This window comes from Staurois parvus, unplaced genomic scaffold (genome assembly GCF_062004578.1).
Source record: "Staurois parvus isolate SC_StPar_1 unplaced genomic scaffold, SC_StPar_1.0 ptg000368l, whole genome shotgun sequence".
NCBI classification, from domain to species: domain Eukaryota; kingdom Metazoa; phylum Chordata; class Amphibia; order Anura; family Ranidae; genus Staurois; species Staurois parvus.
This window is the reverse complement of record NW_028318164.1, coordinates 859,770-880,691: the sequence shown is the minus strand read 5'-3', so window position 1 is coordinate 880,691 and position 20,922 is coordinate 859,770. Positions and strand designations below refer to the sequence as shown.

At 39.8% G+C, this 20,922-nt stretch overlaps 1 protein-coding gene across 1 annotated transcript in view; it reads left to right on the top strand.

Annotated features, from left to right (window-relative positions):
* The window catches only part of LOC149456239 (gamma-aminobutyric acid receptor subunit beta-4-like), a 203,387-nt gene that overhangs the window by 136,150 nt on the left and 46,315 nt on the right, over window positions 1-20,922 (top strand). Inside the window, exon 4 of the mRNA XM_089685295.1 lies at window positions 16,755-16,975. Coding sequence (XP_089541421.1) covers window positions 16,755-16,975 — 221 coding nt within the window. The remainder of the gene's footprint in view (window positions 1-16,754; window positions 16,976-20,922) is intronic.

The window sequence follows — 20,922 nt, the reverse complement described above, 5'->3', positions numbered from 1 at the left end:
CGGACACCTTCCGCCCTTCCAGTCCAGACACTTTCACCCCCTTCCAGTCCGGACACTTTCACCCCCCTTCCAGTCCGAACACTTTCACCCCCTTCCACTCTGGACACTTTCACCCCCTTCCACTCCGGACACTTTCACCCCCTTCCTGTCCGGACACTTTCCCCCCCTTCCTGTCCGGACACTTTCACCCCCTTCCAGTCCGGACACTTTCACCCCCTTCCAGTCCGGACACTTTCACCCCCTTCCAGTCCGGACACTTTCACCCCCTTCCAGTCCAGACACTTTCCCCCCCTTCCAGTCCGGACACTTTCACCCCCTTCCAGTCCGGACACTTTCCCCCCCTTCCAGTCCGGACACTTTCCCCCCTTCCACTCCGGACACTTTCACCCCCTTCCACTGCGGACACTTTCACCCCCTTCCTGTCCGGACACTTTCCCCCCCTTCCTGTCCGGACACTTTCACCCCCTTCCAGTCTGGACACTTTCCCCCCCTTCCAGTCCGGACACTTTCACCCCCTTCCAGTCCGGACACTTTCCCCCCCTTCCAGTCCGGACACTTTCCCCCCCTTCCTGTCCGGACACTTTCACCCCCTTCCAGTCTGGACACTTTCACCCCCTTCCAGTCCGGACACTTTCACCCCCTTCCAGTATGGACACTTTCCCCCCCTTCCAGTCCGGACGCTTTTACCCCCCTTCCAGTCCGGACGCTTTCACCCCCCTTCCAGTCCGGACACTTTCCCCCCCTTCCAGTCCGGACACTTTCACCCCCTTCCAGTCCGGACACTTTCACCCCCTTCCAGTCTGGACACTTTTACCCCCTTCCTGTCCGGACACTTTCCCCCCCTTCCAGTCCGGACACTTTCACCCCCTTCCAGACCGGACACCTTCCGCCCTTCCAGTCCAGACACTTTCACCCCCTTCCAGTCCGGACACTTTCACCCCCCTTCCAGTCCGAACACTTTCACCCCCTTCCACTCTGGACACTTTCACCCCCTTCCACTCCGGACACTTTCACCCCCTTCCTGTCCGGACACTTTCCCCCCCTTCCTGTCCGGACACTTTCACCCCCTTCCAGTCCGGACACTTTCACCCCCTTCCAGTCCGGACACTTTCACCCCCTTCCAGTCCGGACACTTTCCCCCCCCCCTTCCAGTCCGGACACTTTCCCCCCTTCCTGTCCGGACACTTTCACCCCCTTCCAGTCCGGACACTTTCACCCCCTTCCAGTCCGGACACTTTTACCCCCCTTCCAGTCCGAACACTTTCACCCCCTTCCACTCTGGACACTTTCACCCCCTTCCACTCCAGACACTTTCACCCCCTTCCTGTCCGGACACTTTCCCCCCCTTCCTGTCCGGACACTTTCACCCCCTTCCAGTCCGGACACTTTCACCCCCTTCCAGTCCGGACACTTTCACCCCCTTCCAGTCCGGACACTTTCACCCCCTTCCAGTCTGTACACTTTCCCCCCCTTCCAGTCCGGACACTTTCCCCCGTTCCTGTCCGGACACTTTCACCCCCTTCCAGTCCGGACACTTTTACCCCCTTCCAGTCCGGACACTTTCACCCCCTTCCAGTCCGGACACTTTCCCCCCCCTTCCAGTCCGGACACTTTCCCCCCCCTTCCAGTCCGGACACTTTCCCCCCTTCCAGTCCGGACACTTTCCCCCCCTTCCAGTCCGGACACTTTTACCCCTTTCCTGACCAGGGCAATTTTCAGCTTTCAGCGCTGTCACACTTTGAATGACAATTGCGCGGTCATGCAACACTGTACCCAAATGAATTTTTCCCCTTTTTTTTAGACAGATAAAGCTTTATTTTGGTGGTATTTATTCACCGCTGGGATTTTTATTTTTTTTGCTATGTAAATGAAAAAGTCCCAAAATTTTGAAAAAAGTGTTTTTTTTATAAAATTTGCAAATAAATAATATTTCATCATAAATCTTGGCCACAATTTATTCCGTTATCTTTTTAGTAAAAAAAAAAAAAAAAATCCAAATTAGTTTATAACCAAAAATTATAATTTTTAAACATTTTTTTTTACATTTTTATTTAATTTTTTTATATTATTATTATTATTTTTTTTTTTTTACATACTTTCACCCTAGCAGTATCGTATCACCATGGTGACACTGTACTACTTGTGGGGGGTGATGAAGATTTTTTTTTTTTACACTGATTGCTTTTACACCCCTATAGGATGTAAAAGCAATCATTTCTCTTTCTCTCTGGCTGCATTCTTGCAGTCATTGAGAAGTACTGAGTGAGCTGTGATTGGTCACAGCTTGTCACATGGTACAAGGCTGTTGTGAATAGCCCTGTACCATGTGACCTCTGTGATCATTCACAGATTTCACACGTAGTAAGCAATGATGTCGCATGTGATCACTGACTGGCCAAAAAAAAAAATAATAATAATAATAATATATAACAATAAAATAAAAATGTAAAAAAAAATGTTTAAAAATTATAATTTTTGGTGATCACTGATTGGCCAATCAGTGATCACATGATCGGGACCTCGTAGAGAGGTCCCGTCCGACGATCGATGTTTCACTGTGTCCGGAGGACACAGCGGGCACCGGATTGCGGTGCTGCGCGCTCCCAGGGAGCGCGCACAAGCAGGGTGTGGGGAGGCCGTTTATAAACCACCACCCGACCCTGCAGTGCCACCGTCCGGCCGTTTATATGCAACGTCCGGTCGGGAAGTGGTTAAAGTATATGTAAACCCGAACACTAAAACGGCATAAGATCTTTATTTCAAAAGCCATTTTCAGTCTATTAAACCAGTGACATGGCCGGCCTCAGGCGATACACAGAAATGAAGCAAATACTTTTACGTAGGTTGTACCTGTTTATCTGCAGCCGTCTCTTCTCTACAGCCTTCTAAATTTCAGAATCTACAAGGGGCGAACTGACCATTCGAGCATTCGGGCACCGCCCGAGGGCCCGGGGTCAGTAGGGGGCCCCATGAAATGCCCCTGGTACCTTTTTTATAGGCTTTTTTGAGAGTGGGCAAGGACACAGGGGCCTCATGATCCCCTATTGCTCGGGGGCCCCATGAGTTGTCAGTCCGCCCCTGGAATCTACACAGCATTTCTGAATTCCAGAAGGCAAGGGGCGGAATTCTGATGTCACCCACTGATTGGGCACTTTCACCCCCGCCTCTTCCTGCCCAGCACTTTGAATGAAAATTGCGCGGTCATGCAACACTGTGCCCAAATGACATTTTTACCATTTTGTTCACACACATAGAGTATTCTTTTGCTGGTATATCTCCACTGGGTTTTTTTTTTATTATTTGATAAATAAAAAAGACTGAAAATTTTGAAAAAAAAATTCCACGTTTTTCTTCATTTCTGTTATAAAATTTTGCAAATAAATATTCTTTCTTCATAACTTTAGGCCAAAATTTGTGCGCAAAAAAAAAAAATGACAAAAAATGTCAACTTCAAAAAACTTGCCATGCCTCTTAGTGGTGTGTTTGTGAGCACTGGGACAGGTGACGGGCCGGCTGCATTGTTTAGGCAAAAATAAAATTCACTGCTATAAGCAATCATAATGAAAAAAAAAATCATTTTTTTTGGTCATTTCTTCATTTTCTAAAAAAAAAAATGACAAAAAATGTCAACTTCAAAAAACTTGCCATGCCTCTTACTGGTGTGTTTGTGAGCACTGGGACAGGTGACGGGCCGGCTGCATTGTTTAGGCAAAAATAAAATTCACTGCTATAAGCAATCATAATAAAAAAAAAACATTTTTTTTTTGTCATTTCCTCATTTTCTAAAAAAAAAAAAATGAAAAAAAATGTAAACTTCAAAAAACTTGCCATGCCTCTTACTGGTGTGTTTGTGAGCACTGGGACAGGTGACGGGCCGGCTGCATTGTTTACTCAAAAATAAAATTCACTGCTATAAGCAATCATAATGAAAAAAAAAATCTTTTTTTTTTGGTCATTTCTTCATTTTCTAAAAAAAAAAAAAATGACAAAAAATGTCAACTTCAAAAAACTTGCCATGCCTCTTACTGGTGTGTTTGTGAGCACTGGGACAGGTGACGGGCCGGCTGCATTGTTTACGCAAAAATAAAATTCACTGCTATAAGCAATCATAATAAAAAAAAAAACATTTTTTTTTTGTCATTTCCTCATTTTCTAAAAAGAAAAAAAATGACAAAAAATGTCAACTTCAAAAAACTTGCCATGCCTCTTAGTGGTGTGTTTGTGAGCACTGGGACAGGTGACGGGCCGGCTGCATTGTTTACGCAAAAATAAAATTCACTGCTATAAGCAATCATAATGAAAAAAAATATCTTTTTTTTTTGGTCATTTCTTCATTTTCTAAAAAAAAAAAAAAAGACAAAAAATGTCAACTTCAAAAAACTTGCCATGCCTCTTACTGGTGTGTTTGTGAGCACTGGGACAGGTGACGGGCCGGCTGCATTGTTTAGGCAAAAATAAAATTCACTGCTATAAGCAATCATAATGAAAAAAAAAATCATTTTTTTTTGTCATTTCTTCATTTTCTAAAAAAAAAAAAAATGACAAAAAATGTCAACTTCAAAAAACTTGCCATGCCTCTTAGTGGTGTGTTTGTGAGCACTGGGACAGGTGACAGGGGCCGGCTGCATTGTTTACGCAAAAATAAAATTCACTGCTATAAGCAATCATAATGAAAAAAAAAAATCATTTTTTTTGGTCATTTCTTCATTTTCTAAAAAAATAAAAAATGACAAAAAATGTCAACTTCAAAAAACTTGCCATGCCTCTTAGTGGTGAGTTTGTGAGCACTGGGACAGGTGACGGGCCGGCTGCATTGTTTACGCAAAAATAAAATTCACTGCTATAAGCAATCATAATGAAAAAAAAGATAAATCATTTTTTTTTGTCATTTCTTCATTTTCTAAAAAATAAAAAATGACAAAAAATGTCAACTTCAAAAAACTTGCCATGCCTCTTAGGTGGTGTGTTTGTGAGCACTGGGACAGGTGACGGGCCGGCTGCATTGTTTACGCAAAAATAAAATTCACTGCTATAAGCAATCATAATGAAAAAAAATATCTTTTTTTTTGGTCATTTCTTCATTTTCTAAAAAAAAAAAAAATGAAAAAAAATGTCAACTTCAAAAAACTTGCCATGCCTCTTAGTGGTGTGTTTGTGAGCACTGGGACAGGTGACGGGCCGGCTGCATTGTTTACGCAAAAATAAAATTCACTGCTATAAGCAATCATAATGAAAAAAAAGATAAATCATTTTTTTTTGTCATTTCTTCATTTTCTAAAAAAAAAAAAATGACAAAAAATGTCAACTTCAAAAAACTTGCCATGCCTCTTACTGGTGTGTTTGTGAGCACTGGGACAGGTGACGGGCCGGCTGCATTGTTTACGCAAAAATAAAATTCACTGCTATAAGCAATCATAATGAAAAAAAATATCTTTTTTTTTTGGTCATTTCTTCATTTTCTAAAAAAAAAAAAATGACAAAAAATGTCAACTTCAAAAAACTTGCCATGCCTCTTAGTGGTGTGTTTGTGAGCACTGGGACAGGTGACGGGCCGGCTGCATTGTTTACGCAAAAATAAAATTCACTGCTATAAGCAATCATAATGAAAAAAAAAAAAATCATTTTTTTTTGGTCATTTCTTCATTTTCTAAAAAAAAAAAAAAGACAAAAAATGTCAACTTCAAAAAACTTGCCATGCCTCTTAGTGGTGTGTTTGTGAGCACTGGGACAGGTGACGGGTCGGCTGCATTGTTTACGCAAAAATAAAATTCACTGCTATAAGCAATCATAATGAAAAAAAATATCTTTTTTTTTTGGTCATTTCTTCATTTTCTAAAAAAAAAAAAAATGAAAAAAAATGTCAACTTCAAAAAACTTGCCATGCCTCTTACTGGTGTGTTTGTGAGCACTGGGACAGGTGACGGGCCGGCTGCATTGTTTAGGCAAAAATAAAATTCACTGCTATAAGCAATCATAATGAAAAAAAAAAATCATTTTTTTTGGTCATTTCTTCATTTTCTAAAAAAATAAAAAATTACAAAAAATGTCAACTTCAAAAAACATGCCATGCCTCTTAGTGGTGTGTTTGTGAGCACTGGGACAGGTGACGGGCCGGCTGCATTGTTTACGCAAAAATAAAATTCACTGCTATAAGCAATCATAATGAAAAAAAAAATAAATCATTTTTTTTGTCATTTCTTCATTTTCTAAAAAAAAAAAATGACAAAAAATGTCAACTTCAAAAAACTTGCCATGCCTCTTACTGGTGTGTTTGTGAGCACTGGGACAGGTGACGGGCCGGCTGCATTGTTTACGCAAAAATAAAATTCACTGCTATAAGCAATCATAATAAAAAAAAAAACATTTTTTTTTTGTCATTTCCTCATTTTCTAAAAAAAAAAAATGACAAAAAATGTCAACTTCAAAAAACTTGCCATGCCTCTTACTGGTGTGTTTGTGAGCACTGGGACAGGTGACAGGGGCTGGCTGCATTGTTTACGCAAAAATAAAATTCACTGCTATAAGCAATCATAATGAAAAAAAAAATAAATCATTTTTTTTTGTCATTTCTTCATTTTCTAAAAAAAAAAAAATGACAAAAAATGTCAACTTCAAAAAACTTGCCATGCCTCTTAGTGGTGTGTTTGTGAGCACTGGGACAGGTGACGGGCCGGCTGCATTGTTTACTCAAAAATAAAATTCACTGCTATAAGCAATCATAATGAAAAAAAAAAATCATTTTTTTTTGGTCATTTCTTCATTTTCTAAAAAAAAAAAAATGACAAAAAATGTCAACTTCAAAAAACTTGCCATGCCTCTTAGTGGTGTGTTTGTGAGCACTGGGACAGGTGACAGGCCGGCTGCATTGTTTACTCAAAAATAAAATTCACTGCTATAAGCAATCATAATGAAAAAAAAAATCATTTTTTTTGGTCATTTCTTCATTTTCTAAAAAAAAAAAAAATGACAAAAAATGTCAACTTCAAAAAACTTGCCATGCCTCTTACTGGTGTGTTTGTGAGCACTGGGACAGGTGACGGGGGCCGGCTGCATTGTTTAGGCAAAAATAAAATTCACTGCTATAAGCAATCATAATGAAAAAAAATATCTTTTTTTTTTGTCATTTCTTCATTTTCTAAAAAAAAAAAAATGACAAAAAATGTCAACTTCAAAAAACTTGCCATGCCTCTTACTGGTGTGTTTGTGAGCACTGGGACAGGTGACGGGCCGGCTGCATTGTTCACGCAAAAATAAAATTCACTGCTATAAGCAATCATAATGAAAAAAAAAATCATTTTTTTTTGGTCATTTCTTCATTTTCTAAAAAAAAAAAAAATGACAAAAAATGTCAACTTCAAAAAACTTGCCATGCCTCTTAGTGGTGTGTTTGTGAGCACTGGGACAGGTGACGGGCCGGCTGCATTGTTTACTCAAAAATAAAATTCACTGCTATAAGCAATCATAATGAAAAAAAAAATCATTTTTTTTTGGTCATTTCTTCATTTTCTAAAAAAAAAAAAAATGACAAAAAATGTCAACTTCAAAAAACTTGCCATGCCTCTTACTGGTGTGTTTGTGAGCACTGGGACAGATGACGGGCCGGCTGCATTGTTTACGCAAAAATAAAATTCACTGCTATAAGCAATCATAATAAAAAAAAAAACATTTTTTTTTTGTCATTTCCTCATTTTCTAAAAAGAAAAAAAATGACAAAAAATGTCAACTTCAAAAAACTTGCCATGCCTCTTAGTGGTGTGTTTGTGAGCACTGGGACAGGTGACGGGCCGGCTGCATTGTTTACGCAAAAATAAAATTCACTGCTATAAGCAATCATAATGAAAAAAAATATCTTTTTTTTTTGGTCATTTCTTCATTTTCTAAAAAAAAAAAAAATGACAAAAAATGTCAACTTCAAAAAACTTGCCATGCCTCTTACTGGTGTGTTTGTGAGCACTGGGACAGGTGACAGGGGCCGGCTGCATTGTTTAGGCAAAAATAAAATTCACTGCTATAAGCAATCATAATGAAAAAAAAAATCATTTTTTTTTGTCATTTCTTCATTTTCTAAAAAAAAAAAAATGACAAAAAATGTCAACTTCAAAAAACTTGCCATGCCTCTTAGTGGTGTGTTTGTGAGCACTGGGACAGGTGACAGGGGCCGGCTGCATTGTTTACGCAAAAATAAAATTCACTGCTATAAGCAATCATAATGAAAAAAAAAAATCATTTTTTTTGGTCATTTCTTCATTTTCTAAAAAAATAAAAAATGACAAAAAATGTCAACTTCAAAAAACTTGCCATGCCTCTTAGTGGTGTGTTTGTGAGCACTGGGACAGGTGACGGGCCGGCTGCATTGTTTACGCAAAAATAAAATTCACTGCTATAAGCAATCATAATGAAAAAAAAGATAAATCATTTTTTTTTGTCATTTCTTCATTTTCTAAAAAAAAAAAAATGACAAAAAATGTCAACTTCAAAAAACTTGCCATGCCTCTTACTGGTGTGTTTGTGAGCACTGGGACAGGTGACGGGCCGGCTGCATTGTTTACGCAAAAATAAAATTCACTGCTATAAGCAATCATAATGAAAAAAAATATCTTTTTTTTTTGGTCATTTCTTCATTTTCTAAAAAAAAAAAAATGACAAAAAATGTCAACTTCAAAAAACTTGCCATGCCTCTTAGTGGTGTGTTTGTGAGCACTGGGACAGGTGACGGGCCGGCTGCATTGTTTACGCAAAAATAAAATTCACTGCTATAAGCAATCATAATGAAAAAAAAAAAAATCATTTTTTTTTGGTCATTTCTTCATTTTCTAAAAAAAAAAAAAAGACAAAAAATGTCAACTTCAAAAAACTTGCCATGCCTCTTAGTGGTGTGTTTGTGAGCACTGGGACAGGTGACGGGTCGGCTGCATTGTTTACGCAAAAATAAAATTCACTGCTATAAGCAATCATAATGAAAAAAAATATCTTTTTTTTTTGGTCATTTCTTCATTTTCTAAAAAAAAAAAAAATGAAAAAAAATGTCAACTTCAAAAAACTTGCCATGCCTCTTACTGGTGTGTTTGTGAGCACTGGGACAGGTGACGGGCCGGCTGCATTGTTTAGGCAAAAATAAAATTCACTGCTATAAGCAATCATAATGAAAAAAAAAAATCATTTTTTTTGGTCATTTCTTCATTTTCTAAAAAAATAAAAAATTACAAAAAATGTCAACTTCAAAAAACTTGCCATGCCTCTTAGTGGTGTGTTTGTGAGCACTGGGACAGGTGACGGGCCGGCTGCATTGTTTACGCAAAAATAAAATTCACTGCTATAAGCAATCATAATGAAAAAAAAAATAAATCATTTTTTTTGTCATTTCTTCATTTTCTAAAAAAAAAAAATGACAAAAAATGTCAACTTCAAAAAACTTGCCATGCCTCTTACTGGTGTGTTTGTGAGCACTGGGACAGGTGACAGGGGCTGGCTGCATTGTTTACGCAAAAATAAAATTCACTGCTATAAGCAATCATAATGAAAAAAAAAATAAATCATTTTTTTTTGTCATTTCTTCATTTTCTAAAAAAAAAAAAATGACAAAAAATGTCAACTTCAAAAAACTTGCCATGCCTCTTAGTGGTGTGTTTGTGAGCACTGGGACAGGTGACAGGCCGGCTGCATTGTTTACTCAAAAATAAAATTCACTGCTATAAGCAATCATAATGAAAAAAAAAATCATTTTTTTTGGTCATTTCTTCATTTTCTAAAAAAAAAAAAAATGACAAAAAATGTCAACTTCAAAAAACTTGCCATGCCTCTTAGTGGTGTGTTTGTGAGCACTGGGACAGGTGACGGGGGCCGGCTGCATTGTTTACGCAAAAATAAAATTCACTGCTATAAGCAATCATAATGAAAAAAAATATCTTTTTTTTTGGTCATTTCTTCATTTTCTAAAAAAAAAAAAATGAAAAAAAATGTCAACTTCAAAAAACTTGCCATGCCTCTTACTGGTGTGTTTGTGAGCACTGGGACAGGTGACAGGGGCCGGCTGCATTGTTTACGCAAAAATAAAATTCACTGCTATAAGCAATCATAATGAAAAAAAAAAATCATTTTTTTTGGTCATTTCTTCATTTTCTAAAAAAAAAAAAAATGACAAAAAATGTCAACTTCAAAAAACTTGCCATGCCTCTTAGTGGTGTGTTTGTGAGCACTGGGACAGGTGAGAGGGGTCGGCTGCATTGTTTACGCAAAAATAAAATTCACTGCTATAAGCAATCATAATGAAAAAAAATATCTTTTTTTTTTGGTCATTTCTTCATTTTCTAAAAAAAAAAAAATGAAAAAAAATGTCAACTTCAAAAAACTTGCCATGCCTCTTAGTGGTGTGTTTGTGAGCACTGGGACAGGTGACGGGCCGGCTGCATTGTTCACGCAAAAATAAAATTCACTGCTATAAGCAATCATAATGAAAAAAAAAATCATTTTTTTTTGGTCATTTCTTCATTTTCTAAAAAAAAAAAAAATGACAAAAAATGTCAACTTCAAAAAACTTGCCATGCCTCTTAGTGGTGTGTTTGTGAGCACTGGGACAGGTGACGGGGGCCGGCTGCATTGTTTACGCAAAAATAAAATTCACTGCTATAAGCAATCATAATGAAAAAAAATATCTTTTTTTTTGGTCATTTCTTCATTTTCTAAAAAAAAAAAAATGAAAAAAAATGTCAACTTCAAAAAACTTGCCATGCCTCTTACTGGTGTGTTTGTGAGCACTGGGACAGGTGACAGGGGCCGGCTGCATTGTTTACGCAAAAATAAAATTCACTGCTATAAGCAATCATAATGAAAAAAAAAAATCATTTTTTTTGGTCATTTCTTCATTTTCTAAAAAAAAAAAAAATGACAAAAAATGTCAACTTCAAAAAACTTGCCATGCCTCTTAGTGGTGTGTTTGTGAGCACTGGGACAGGTGAGAGGGGTCGGCTGCATTGTTTACGCAAAAATAAAATTCACTGCTATAAGCAATCATAATGAAAAAAAATATCTTTTTTTTTTGGTCATTTCTTCATTTTCTAAAAAAAAAAAAATGAAAAAAAATGTCAACTTCAAAAAACTTGCCATGCCTCTTAGTGGTGTGTTTGTGAGCACTGGGACAGGTGACGGGCCGGCTGCATTGTTCACGCAAAAATAAAATTCACTGCTATAAGCAATCATAATGAAAAAAAAAATCATTTTTTTTTGGTCATTTCTTCATTTTCTAAAAAAAAAAAAAATGACAAAAAATGTCAACTTCAAAAAACTTGCCATGCCTCTTAGTGGTGTGTTTGTGAGCACTGGGACAGGTGACGGGCCGGCTGCATTGTTTACTCAAAAATAAAATTCACTGCTATAAGCAATCATAATGAAAAAAAATATCCTGATCACTACCCCAGAGTAGTGCAAAGTTACTATGGTAACATTATTGTTCTTGTCACAGTGTGTTAAAAAACATATTGTAAAAATATAATTAACATTTTTTTTTTAATTTCTTAACCATTTCCATACCGGGCAATTTTACCCCTTCCTGCCCCCCAGGCCATTTTTCAGGTTTCAGCGCTCTCACACTTTGAATGACAATTGCGCGGTCATACAACATTGTACCCAAACTAAAATTTTATCATTTTCTTCACACAACTAGAGCTTTCTTTTGGTGGTATTTAATCACCGCTGGGGTTTTTATTTTTTGCTATATTAACAAAAAATGACCAAAAATGTTGAAAAAAAAACACATTTTTCTTTTCCATATACAGATCTCTCCCCTGTCAGCTCCAGTGCACTGCTTTGTATGGCTCTGCATAGCACAGCCATACAAAGCAGTGTGCTTACAGTGGAAAGCACTCCCCCGCCCCCTAGTAAAACACGCACAGTTAACCCTTTGCTCGCCCCTCATATTAACCCCTTCCTGCCCAGTGCCATTAGTACAATGTCAGTGCTTTTTATTAGCACTGATCACTCTATTGGTGTCACTGGGGATGTCATTGACACCAAGTCAATTGCCCCCGGTGTCAGAATGCCCACTGCAGTCCCGCTATAAGTCACTAGTAAAAAAAAAAAAAAATCTAGTATATATACCGCCATTTGTAAACGCTATAACTTTCACGTAAACCAATTAATTTACACGTATTGGAATTTTTTTTTAGCAAAGACACGGAGCAGAATACATTTTGGCCTAAATTTATGACGAAATTTGATTTTTTTTACAATTATTTTATTGGACAAGTTTAATAGCAAATAGTAAAAAATATAGTTTTTTTTCTCAAAATCGTCGGTCTTTTTTTGTGTATAGCGCAAAAAATCCCAAAAAATGCACAGGCGATCAAATACCACCGAAATAAATCTCTATTTGTGGGGAAAAAAGACGTAAATATTTAAAATAATGCAAAAAATGTCCAGGAAGGGGGTAAATCCTCTGGAGGGTGAGGGGTTACTAAGCGGGTAATACCAATTTGTGGTGTTTCTTGAGCACTCGTTCCTCTTGTAGAAAATGCTGGAATCACGAGTTGATCCCGCGTTGCGTTTCCGGTTATATTTTGTTTTCTTTGTGCTATAAATCCTGACACTTGTGTTGAGATGAAAGCATTGCCAGTATCCATGTCCTCCGCTGGCATATTCAGTTCAGAGGACACCATATTAGAGGATTCTGAAGTGGCAACTGATTGTTCTAAGGGGCTAAAAGTCACCCTCTAGAAATGCGTTTTCAATATGGACTGAAAGTGTCGGTTTCTAAAGGGCTCTCCGCACCTCCATTTATATTCCTGGTTATTTAAATAGTACTTGATGTCCCGTTGGTATTTAATCCTCTTAGATTCTGCAATGATTTGTTCCAGTTTTGTAACATTCACTTTATTATTCAGTTGATCAGATTGGAAATTGTTCAGACCTGTTCTGTTTGTTTCCATGGCGATTTTCTATTCCTTCAACTATTAATATGAAACTATTAAACCTATTGTTTTAAAACCAAACTCCGGGCAAACAGTACAGATGAAATACATACACCGTATGGGAGCAAATACAGAATAAACAATACTACTTTGTATCTATCTCCCACCTGATCAATGTTTATAAACAATGTTACTTTGTATCTATCTCCCACCTGATCAATGTTTATAAACAATGTTACTTTGTATCTATCTCCCACCTGATCAATGTTTATAAACAATGTTACTTTGTATCTATCTCCTGTCTGATCGAAGTTTATAAACAATGTTCCTTTGTATCTCTCTATCTCCCGTCTGATCGATGTTTATAAACAATGTTCCTTTGTATCTCTCTATCTCCCGTCTGATCGATGTTTATAAACAATGTTCCTTTGTATCTGTCTATCTCCTGTCTGATTGATGTTTATAAACAATGTTCCTTTGTATCTCTCTATCTCCTGTCTGATCGATGTTTATAAACAATGTTACTTTGTATCTCTCTATCTCCTGTCTGATCGATGTTTATAAACAATGTTCCTTTGTATCTCTCTATCTCCTGTCTGATCGATGTTTATAAACAATGTTCCTTTGTATCTGTCTATCTCCTGTCTGATCGATGTTTATAAACAATGTTCCTTTGTATCTCTCTATCTCCCATCTGATTGATGTTTATAAACAATGTTACTTTGTATCTCTCTATCTCCCGTCTGATCGATGTTTATAAACAATGTTACTTTGTATCTCTCTATCTCCCGTCTGATCGATGTTTATAAACAATGTTACTTTGTATCTCTCCATCTCCCGTCCGATCGATGTTTATAAACAATGTTACTCTGTATCTCTACATCTCCCGTCCGATCGATGTTTATAAACAATGTTACTCTGTATCTCTCCATCTCCCGTCTGATCGATGTTTATAAACAACATTACTTTGTATCTTTCTATCTACTATCTGGACAATGTTTATAAACAACATTACTTTGTATCTTTCTATCTACTATCTGGACAATGTTTATAAACATTACTTTGTATCTTTATATCTATTATCTGGACAATGTTTATAAACAACATTACTTTGTATCTTTCTATCTACTATCTGGACAATGTTTATAAACATTACTTTGTATCTTTATATCTATTATCTGGACAATGTTTATAAACATTACTTTGTATCTTTCTATCTACTATCTGGACAATGATTATTAACAACATTACTTTGTATCTTTCTATCTACTATCTGGACAATGTTTATAAACATTACTTTGTATCTTTATATCTACTATCTGGACAATGTTTATAAACAACATTACTTTGTATCTTTCTATCTACTATCTGGACAATGATTATAAACATTACTTTGTATCTTTCTATTTACTATCTGGACAATGTTTATAAACAACATTACTTTGTATCTTTCTATCTACTATCTGGACAATGTTTATAAACATTACTTTGCAGCTTTCTATCTACTGTCTGGACAATGATTATAAACAACATTACTTTGTAGCTTTCTATTTACTATCTGGACAATGATTATAAACAACATTACTTTGTATCTTTCTATCTACTATCTGGACAATGTTTATAAACAACGTTACTTTGTATCTTTCTATCTACTATCTGGACAATGATTATAAACATTACTTTGTATCTTTCTATCTACTATCTGGACAATGTTTATAAACATTACTTTGTATCTTTCTATCTACTATCTGTACAATGTTTATAAACATTACTTTGTATCTTTATATCTACTATCTGGACAATGTTTATAAACAACATTACTTTGTATCTTTCTATCTACTATCTGGACAATGTTTATAAACAACTTTACTTTGTATCTTTCTATCTACTATCTGGACAATGTTTATAAACAACATTACTTTGTATCTTTCTACTATCTGAACAATGTTTATAAACAGTGTTACTCTGTATCTCTCTCCTGTCTTAACAGTGTTTATAAACACTTTGTCATATGGTCTGTTTTTGACAGGAGCAGCTTCCACAGAGTATTTACACTGCTGACTTTAATTTTAAACGTCAGGAATTACCATTGGGAAGGGGGGAGTGGCAGCGGGGCAGAAAAACACAAGCTGTGTACTTTCATGAAGATTTACTTGGGCGTTTATAGCACATCCATTGTAATATGCTCAAAATGTTACTTTCTAATATTTAAAGTTGTCTTTCATAGGATGGATGTAACATTCTCTAATACCCCAAGAACATTATATACTAAGAGAAAATAGCCTGAGAACATTCGACCAGAAGAGAAAACAGTCTAAAATAATAGTCTAATACCATTCAAACAAACATAACTTAATACAATAGCCTGAGAACATTCAACCAGAAGAGAAAACAGCCTAACAACATTCAACCGAAAAACTGAACCCTTAAATAATAGTCTAATAACATTTGACCAAAAATATTCTAATACAATAGCCTGAGAAGATTCGACCAGAAGAGAAAACAGCCTAACAACATTCAACCGAAAAACTGCACCCTAAAATAGTAGCCTAAGAACATCCAACCAAAAACAGCCTAAAACAATAGTCTAATACCATTTGACCAAAAAAAAAGTAAAACAATAGCCAAAGAGCATTTAACTAGAACAGGGGGTCTCCAAACTTTTGAAACAAAGGGCCAGTTTACTGCCTTTCAGTCTTTACGGGGGGCGGACTGTGGTCAGTGGGAGTAGAAAATGCCATGAGCTAGGTTTACTAAATTGGAGTAAAATACATAATTAGTGTCAGCGGGAGGAATGGTGTCCCATCATTGGTATCAGTGGGAGGAATAGTGCCCCATCATTGGTGTCAGTGGGAGGAATAGTGCCCCATCATTGGTGTCAGTGGGAGGAATAGTGCCCCGTCATTGGTATCAGTGGGAGGAATAGTGCCCCCTCATTGGTGTCAGTGGGAGGAATAGTGCCCCATCATTGGTGTCAGTGGGAGGAATAGTGCCCCGTCATTGGTATCAGTGGGAAGAATAGTGCCCCATCGCTGGTGTCAGTGGGAGGAATAGTGCCCCATCATTGGTGTCAGTGAGAGGAATAGTGCCCCATCATTGGTATCAGTGAGAGGAATAGTGCCCCATCATTGGTGTCAGTGGGGGGAATAGTGCCCCATCATTGGTATCAGTGGGAGGAATAGTGCCCCATCATTGGTATCAGTGGGAGGAATAGTGTCCCATCATTGGTGTCAGTGGGAGGAATAGTACCCCATCATTGGTGTCAGTGGGTGGAATAGTGCCCCATCATTGGTGTCAGTGGGAGGAATAGTGCCCCATCATTGGTGTCAGTGGGAGGAATAGTACCCAATCACTGGTGTCAGTGGGAGGAATAGTGCCCCATCATTGGTGTCAGTGGGAGGAATAGTACCCAATCACTGGTGTCAGTGGGAGGAATAGTGCTCTGTCTTTGGTGTTAGTGGAAGAGATAGTGCCTCAAGGGCCAGATAAAGGCAAGCAAAGGGCCACATCCGGCCCGCAGGCCACAGTATGGAGACCCCTGAACTAGAAGATAAAATAGCCTACAACAATTGCTCAAAAACAAAGAGAAAAAAAGGACATTCAGTTCTGACCCACCAACATCCACCACTTTATACACTGAGAAAAAAAAAACATAAACTAAAAAAAAGTCGTTCTGAAATGTTACTCCATGATAAAGACAGAGGACATCATTCTGACGTTTGGCTCTGTTGGCATTGATGATGAAAAGATCTGCTTTGCTGGAGATCCAGCAGATTCAGTCCTTTGATCCATTCCATAGGGTGGCTTGTTTATTTTTCGATTGATCGATGGTCTTTTCTCTCTGTGTTGCAGGACTACACCATCACCATGTATTTCCAGCAGAGTTGGCGAGATAAGCGTTTGGCCTATTCTGCCCTCCCCCTGAATCTCACACTGGATAACAGAGTGGCCGACCAGCTTTGGCTCCCAGATACATATTTCCTGAATGACAAGAAATCATTTCTACACGGAGTCACGGTCAAGAATCGAATGATAAGGTTGCACCCCGATGGTACAGTACTGTACGGGTTAAGGTGAGTCATTGGCCATTTCAGGAGTTCGTTCTGTTCATTGGTTTATGACAGTGGTGGGCAACCTTTTTTTTCAACTGAGCCAAATCTCGCCAAAACCACGATTGAAATTTATTTTGAGAGCCACATTTTTAAAACTGAAAATACATCCCCCATATAGTAATTCATCCCCCATATAGTAATTCATCCCCCATAGTAATTCATCCCCCATATAGTAATTCATCCCCCATAGTAATTCATCCCCCATATAGTAATTCCTCCCCCATAGTAATTCATCCCCCATAGTAATTCATCCCCCATATAGTAATTCATCCCCCATAGTAATTCATCCCCCATATAGTAATTCATCCCCCATAGTAATTCATCCCCCATATAGTAATTCATCCCCCATAGTAATTCATCCCCCATATAGTAATTCATCCCCCATATAGTAATTCATCCCCCATAGTAATACATCCCCCATAGTAATTCATCCCCCATATAGTAATTCATCCCCCATATAGTAATTCATCCCCCATAGTAATTCATCCCCCATATAGTAATTCATCCCCCATATAGTAATTCAACCCCATATAGTAATTCATCCCCCATATAGTAATTCATCCCCCATATAGTAATTCATCCCCCATAGTAATTCATCCCCCATATAGTAATTCATCCCCCATAGTAATTCATCCCCCATATAGTAATTCATCCCCCATATAGTAATTCATCCCCCATAGTAATTCATCCCCCATATAGTAATTCATCCCCCATAGTAATTCATCCCCCATATAGTAATTCATCCCCCATAGTAATTCATCCCCCATATAGTAATTCATCCCCCATATAGTAATTCATCCCCCATATAGTAATTCATTCCCCATATTGTGTCAATTTACTTACCTTTGCTCCGCGCGTTCCTCTCGCCGTGTTCCCGCGCCGTTCCGGTCTTCAGGGCGGACTGTGAGAGGAGAGGAGTTCGTCACGCTGCCCCGCCTACATCCTGACAGCCAATGTGCCGGGCGCCCGAGAGGAGGGAGGGGAGCGGGCGCCCGGCACACAGAAGAGCCGCATTAAATTGTGTAAAGAGCCGCATGTGGCTCGCGAGCCGCGGCTTGCCGACCACTGGGTTATGACAACCCGTCCATTACATACGAGTCCGACAACTCAGATTGTTATCTCTAGTTATGAAAATCTACTGATTGGACTTCACAATGCATATGGCGCACGTTGCCCATGTGAGGAGCTATAATAATAATAATCTGTATGTTTTATACATCCCTAACACCCATACACAGGGCTGCCATCACAAATGATGGGACCCCCCCATACAGACCACCCATCCCGCCTGCATCCACCTTCTGGGACCATCTAAGAGGTCTTAACAACGACTGCTCCTAGATATTGTTCCACCAAGACATGGGGTCCCCAAGATTTCCAGTACAAGGGCCTCATTGTATATTTGACAAATATTCATGGGCTGAAAAACTAAAATCCACATCACAGTTCCCCTTATATCAGGGTCCCAATCAGAGTCCCCATCAGAATCCCCCCTTACATCAGGGTCTTCATCAGAGCCTACCACTTACATCAGGGTTACCATCAAAGTCCCCCTTTACATCAGTTGTCCCCCTTACATCAGTTATCCCCCTTACATCAGTGCCCCTATCACAGTCCCTCTTACATCAGGGTCCACATAAGAGTTCCCCTTACATCATTGTCCCAATCAGAGTCCCCATCAGAATCCCCCCTTACATCAGGGTCTTCATCAGAGCCTACCACTTACATCAAGGTTCCCATCAAAGTAGCCCTTTACATCAGTTGTCCCCTTTACATCAGAAACCCCCCTTACATCAGGGTCTTCATCAGAGCCTACCACTTACATCAGGGTTCCCATCAAAGTCCCCCTTACATCAGTGCCCCTATCACAATCCCTCTTACATCAGGGTCCTCATAAGAGTTCCCCTTACATCAGGGTCCCAATCAGACTCCCCATAAGAATCCCACCTTACATCTGGGTCCCCATCAAAGTCCCCCTTTACATCAATTATCCCCCTTACCAGGGGCGGACTGGCAACTCATGGGGCCCCCGGGCAATAGGGGATCATGGGGCCCCTGTGTCCTTGCTCAAACTCAAAAAAGCCTATGAAAAAGGTACCAGGGGCATCTCATGGGGCCCCCTACCGACCCCGGGCCCTTGGGCAGTGCCCGAGTTTCCAAATGGTCAGTCCGCCCCTGCCCCTTACATCAGTGGCCCTATCACAGTCCCTCTTACAGCAGGGTCCACATAAGATTTCCCCTTACATCAGGGTCCCAATCAGACTCCCCATAAGAATCCCCCCTTACATCTGGGTCCCCATCAAATTCCCCGTTTACATTAGTTCTCCCCCCTTACATCAGTGCCCCCATCTCAGTCCCTCCTACATTAGGGTCCCCATCAGAGTCCCCCCTTATATCCATTTCCCCCCTACATCAGTATCCCTATCAAAGTCTCTCCTTACATCAGGGTCCCCTTCAAAGTCCACCCTTACATCTGTTTCCCCACCTATATCAGTGTCCCTATCAAAGGCCCTCCTTACATCAGAGTCCCCATCAGAATCTCCCCTCACATCAGGGTCTCCATCAGAGCCCCTCCCTTACATAAGGGACCCCATCAAAGTCCCTCTTTACATCAGTTATCCCTCTTACATCAGTGCCTCCATCTCAGTCCCTCCTTACATCAGGGTCCCCATCAGAGTTCACCCCTACATTAAGGTCCCCTTCAAAGTCCACCCTTACATCTGTTTCCCCACCTATATCAGTGTCCCTATTAAAGTCCTTCCTTATATCAGAGTCCCCATCAGAAGCCCCCATCACCTCAGGGTCTCCATCAGAGCCCCCCTTACATCAGGGGCCCCATCAAAGTCCCACTTTATATCAGTTATCCCCTTTACATTAGTGCCCCCATCAACGTCCCTCCTTACCTCAGGGTTCCCATCAGAGTCCCCCATTACATCAAGGTCCCCATAAGAGTTCCCTCCTTACATCTGCTTCCCCCCCCCCCACATCCCTACTTACATCAAGGTCCCCATCAGAGCCCCCCCTTTACATCACTTATTCCCCTTACATTAGTGTCCCCATCAGAATCCTCCCTTACATCAGTGTCCCTATCAAAGTCACTTCTTACAGCAGGGTCCCTATCAGAGTCCTCCCTTACATCCAGGTCCCCATCAGAGTCCCCCCTTACATCCGTCCCCTCCCCTACATCAGGGTCCCCATCAAAGTCCCCCTTTACATCGGTTATCTCCCATACATCAGTGTCCCCATCACAGTCCCACCTTACATTACGGTCCCCATCAGAGTACCCCCTTACATCTGTTCCCCACCCCACATCAGAGTCCCTATCAAAGTGCCTCCATACATCAGGGTCCCCATCAGAGTCCACCCTTACATCAAGGTCCCCGTCAGAGCCCCACTTTACATCAGTTACCCCCTTTTTATCAGTGTCCCCATCTGTGTCCCTCCTTACATCAGGGTCCCCATCAGAGCCCCCCTCACATCAGTTACCTCCCCTTACATCAGTGTCCTAACAGAGTCTCCCCTTTCATTAGGGTCCCCATTAGAGGAGAAGACCATAGGCAGTCTCTGCCTCAGTTGGCGCACATTGAGGATACACCACCGACCCTAGCTGTGGTCCAGATAAAATCTTGTGGTGGGCCAGATGGGGCCCAGGGGCCATAGTTTGGAACAAGGCACAAGAAGCTCAGTGACTACCTATGAAGGCTTAAAAGGCTGAACATGACTTTTGATAACCAGGGGCAGACTGACAACTCATGGGGCCCCCGGGCAATAGGGGATCATGGGGCCCCTGTGTCCTCACCCACACCCAAAAAAGCCTATGAAAAAGCCAATGAAAAGGTACCAGGGGCATCTCATGGGGCCCCCTACTGACCCTGGGCCCTCGGGCACTGCCCGAGTGCTCGAATGGT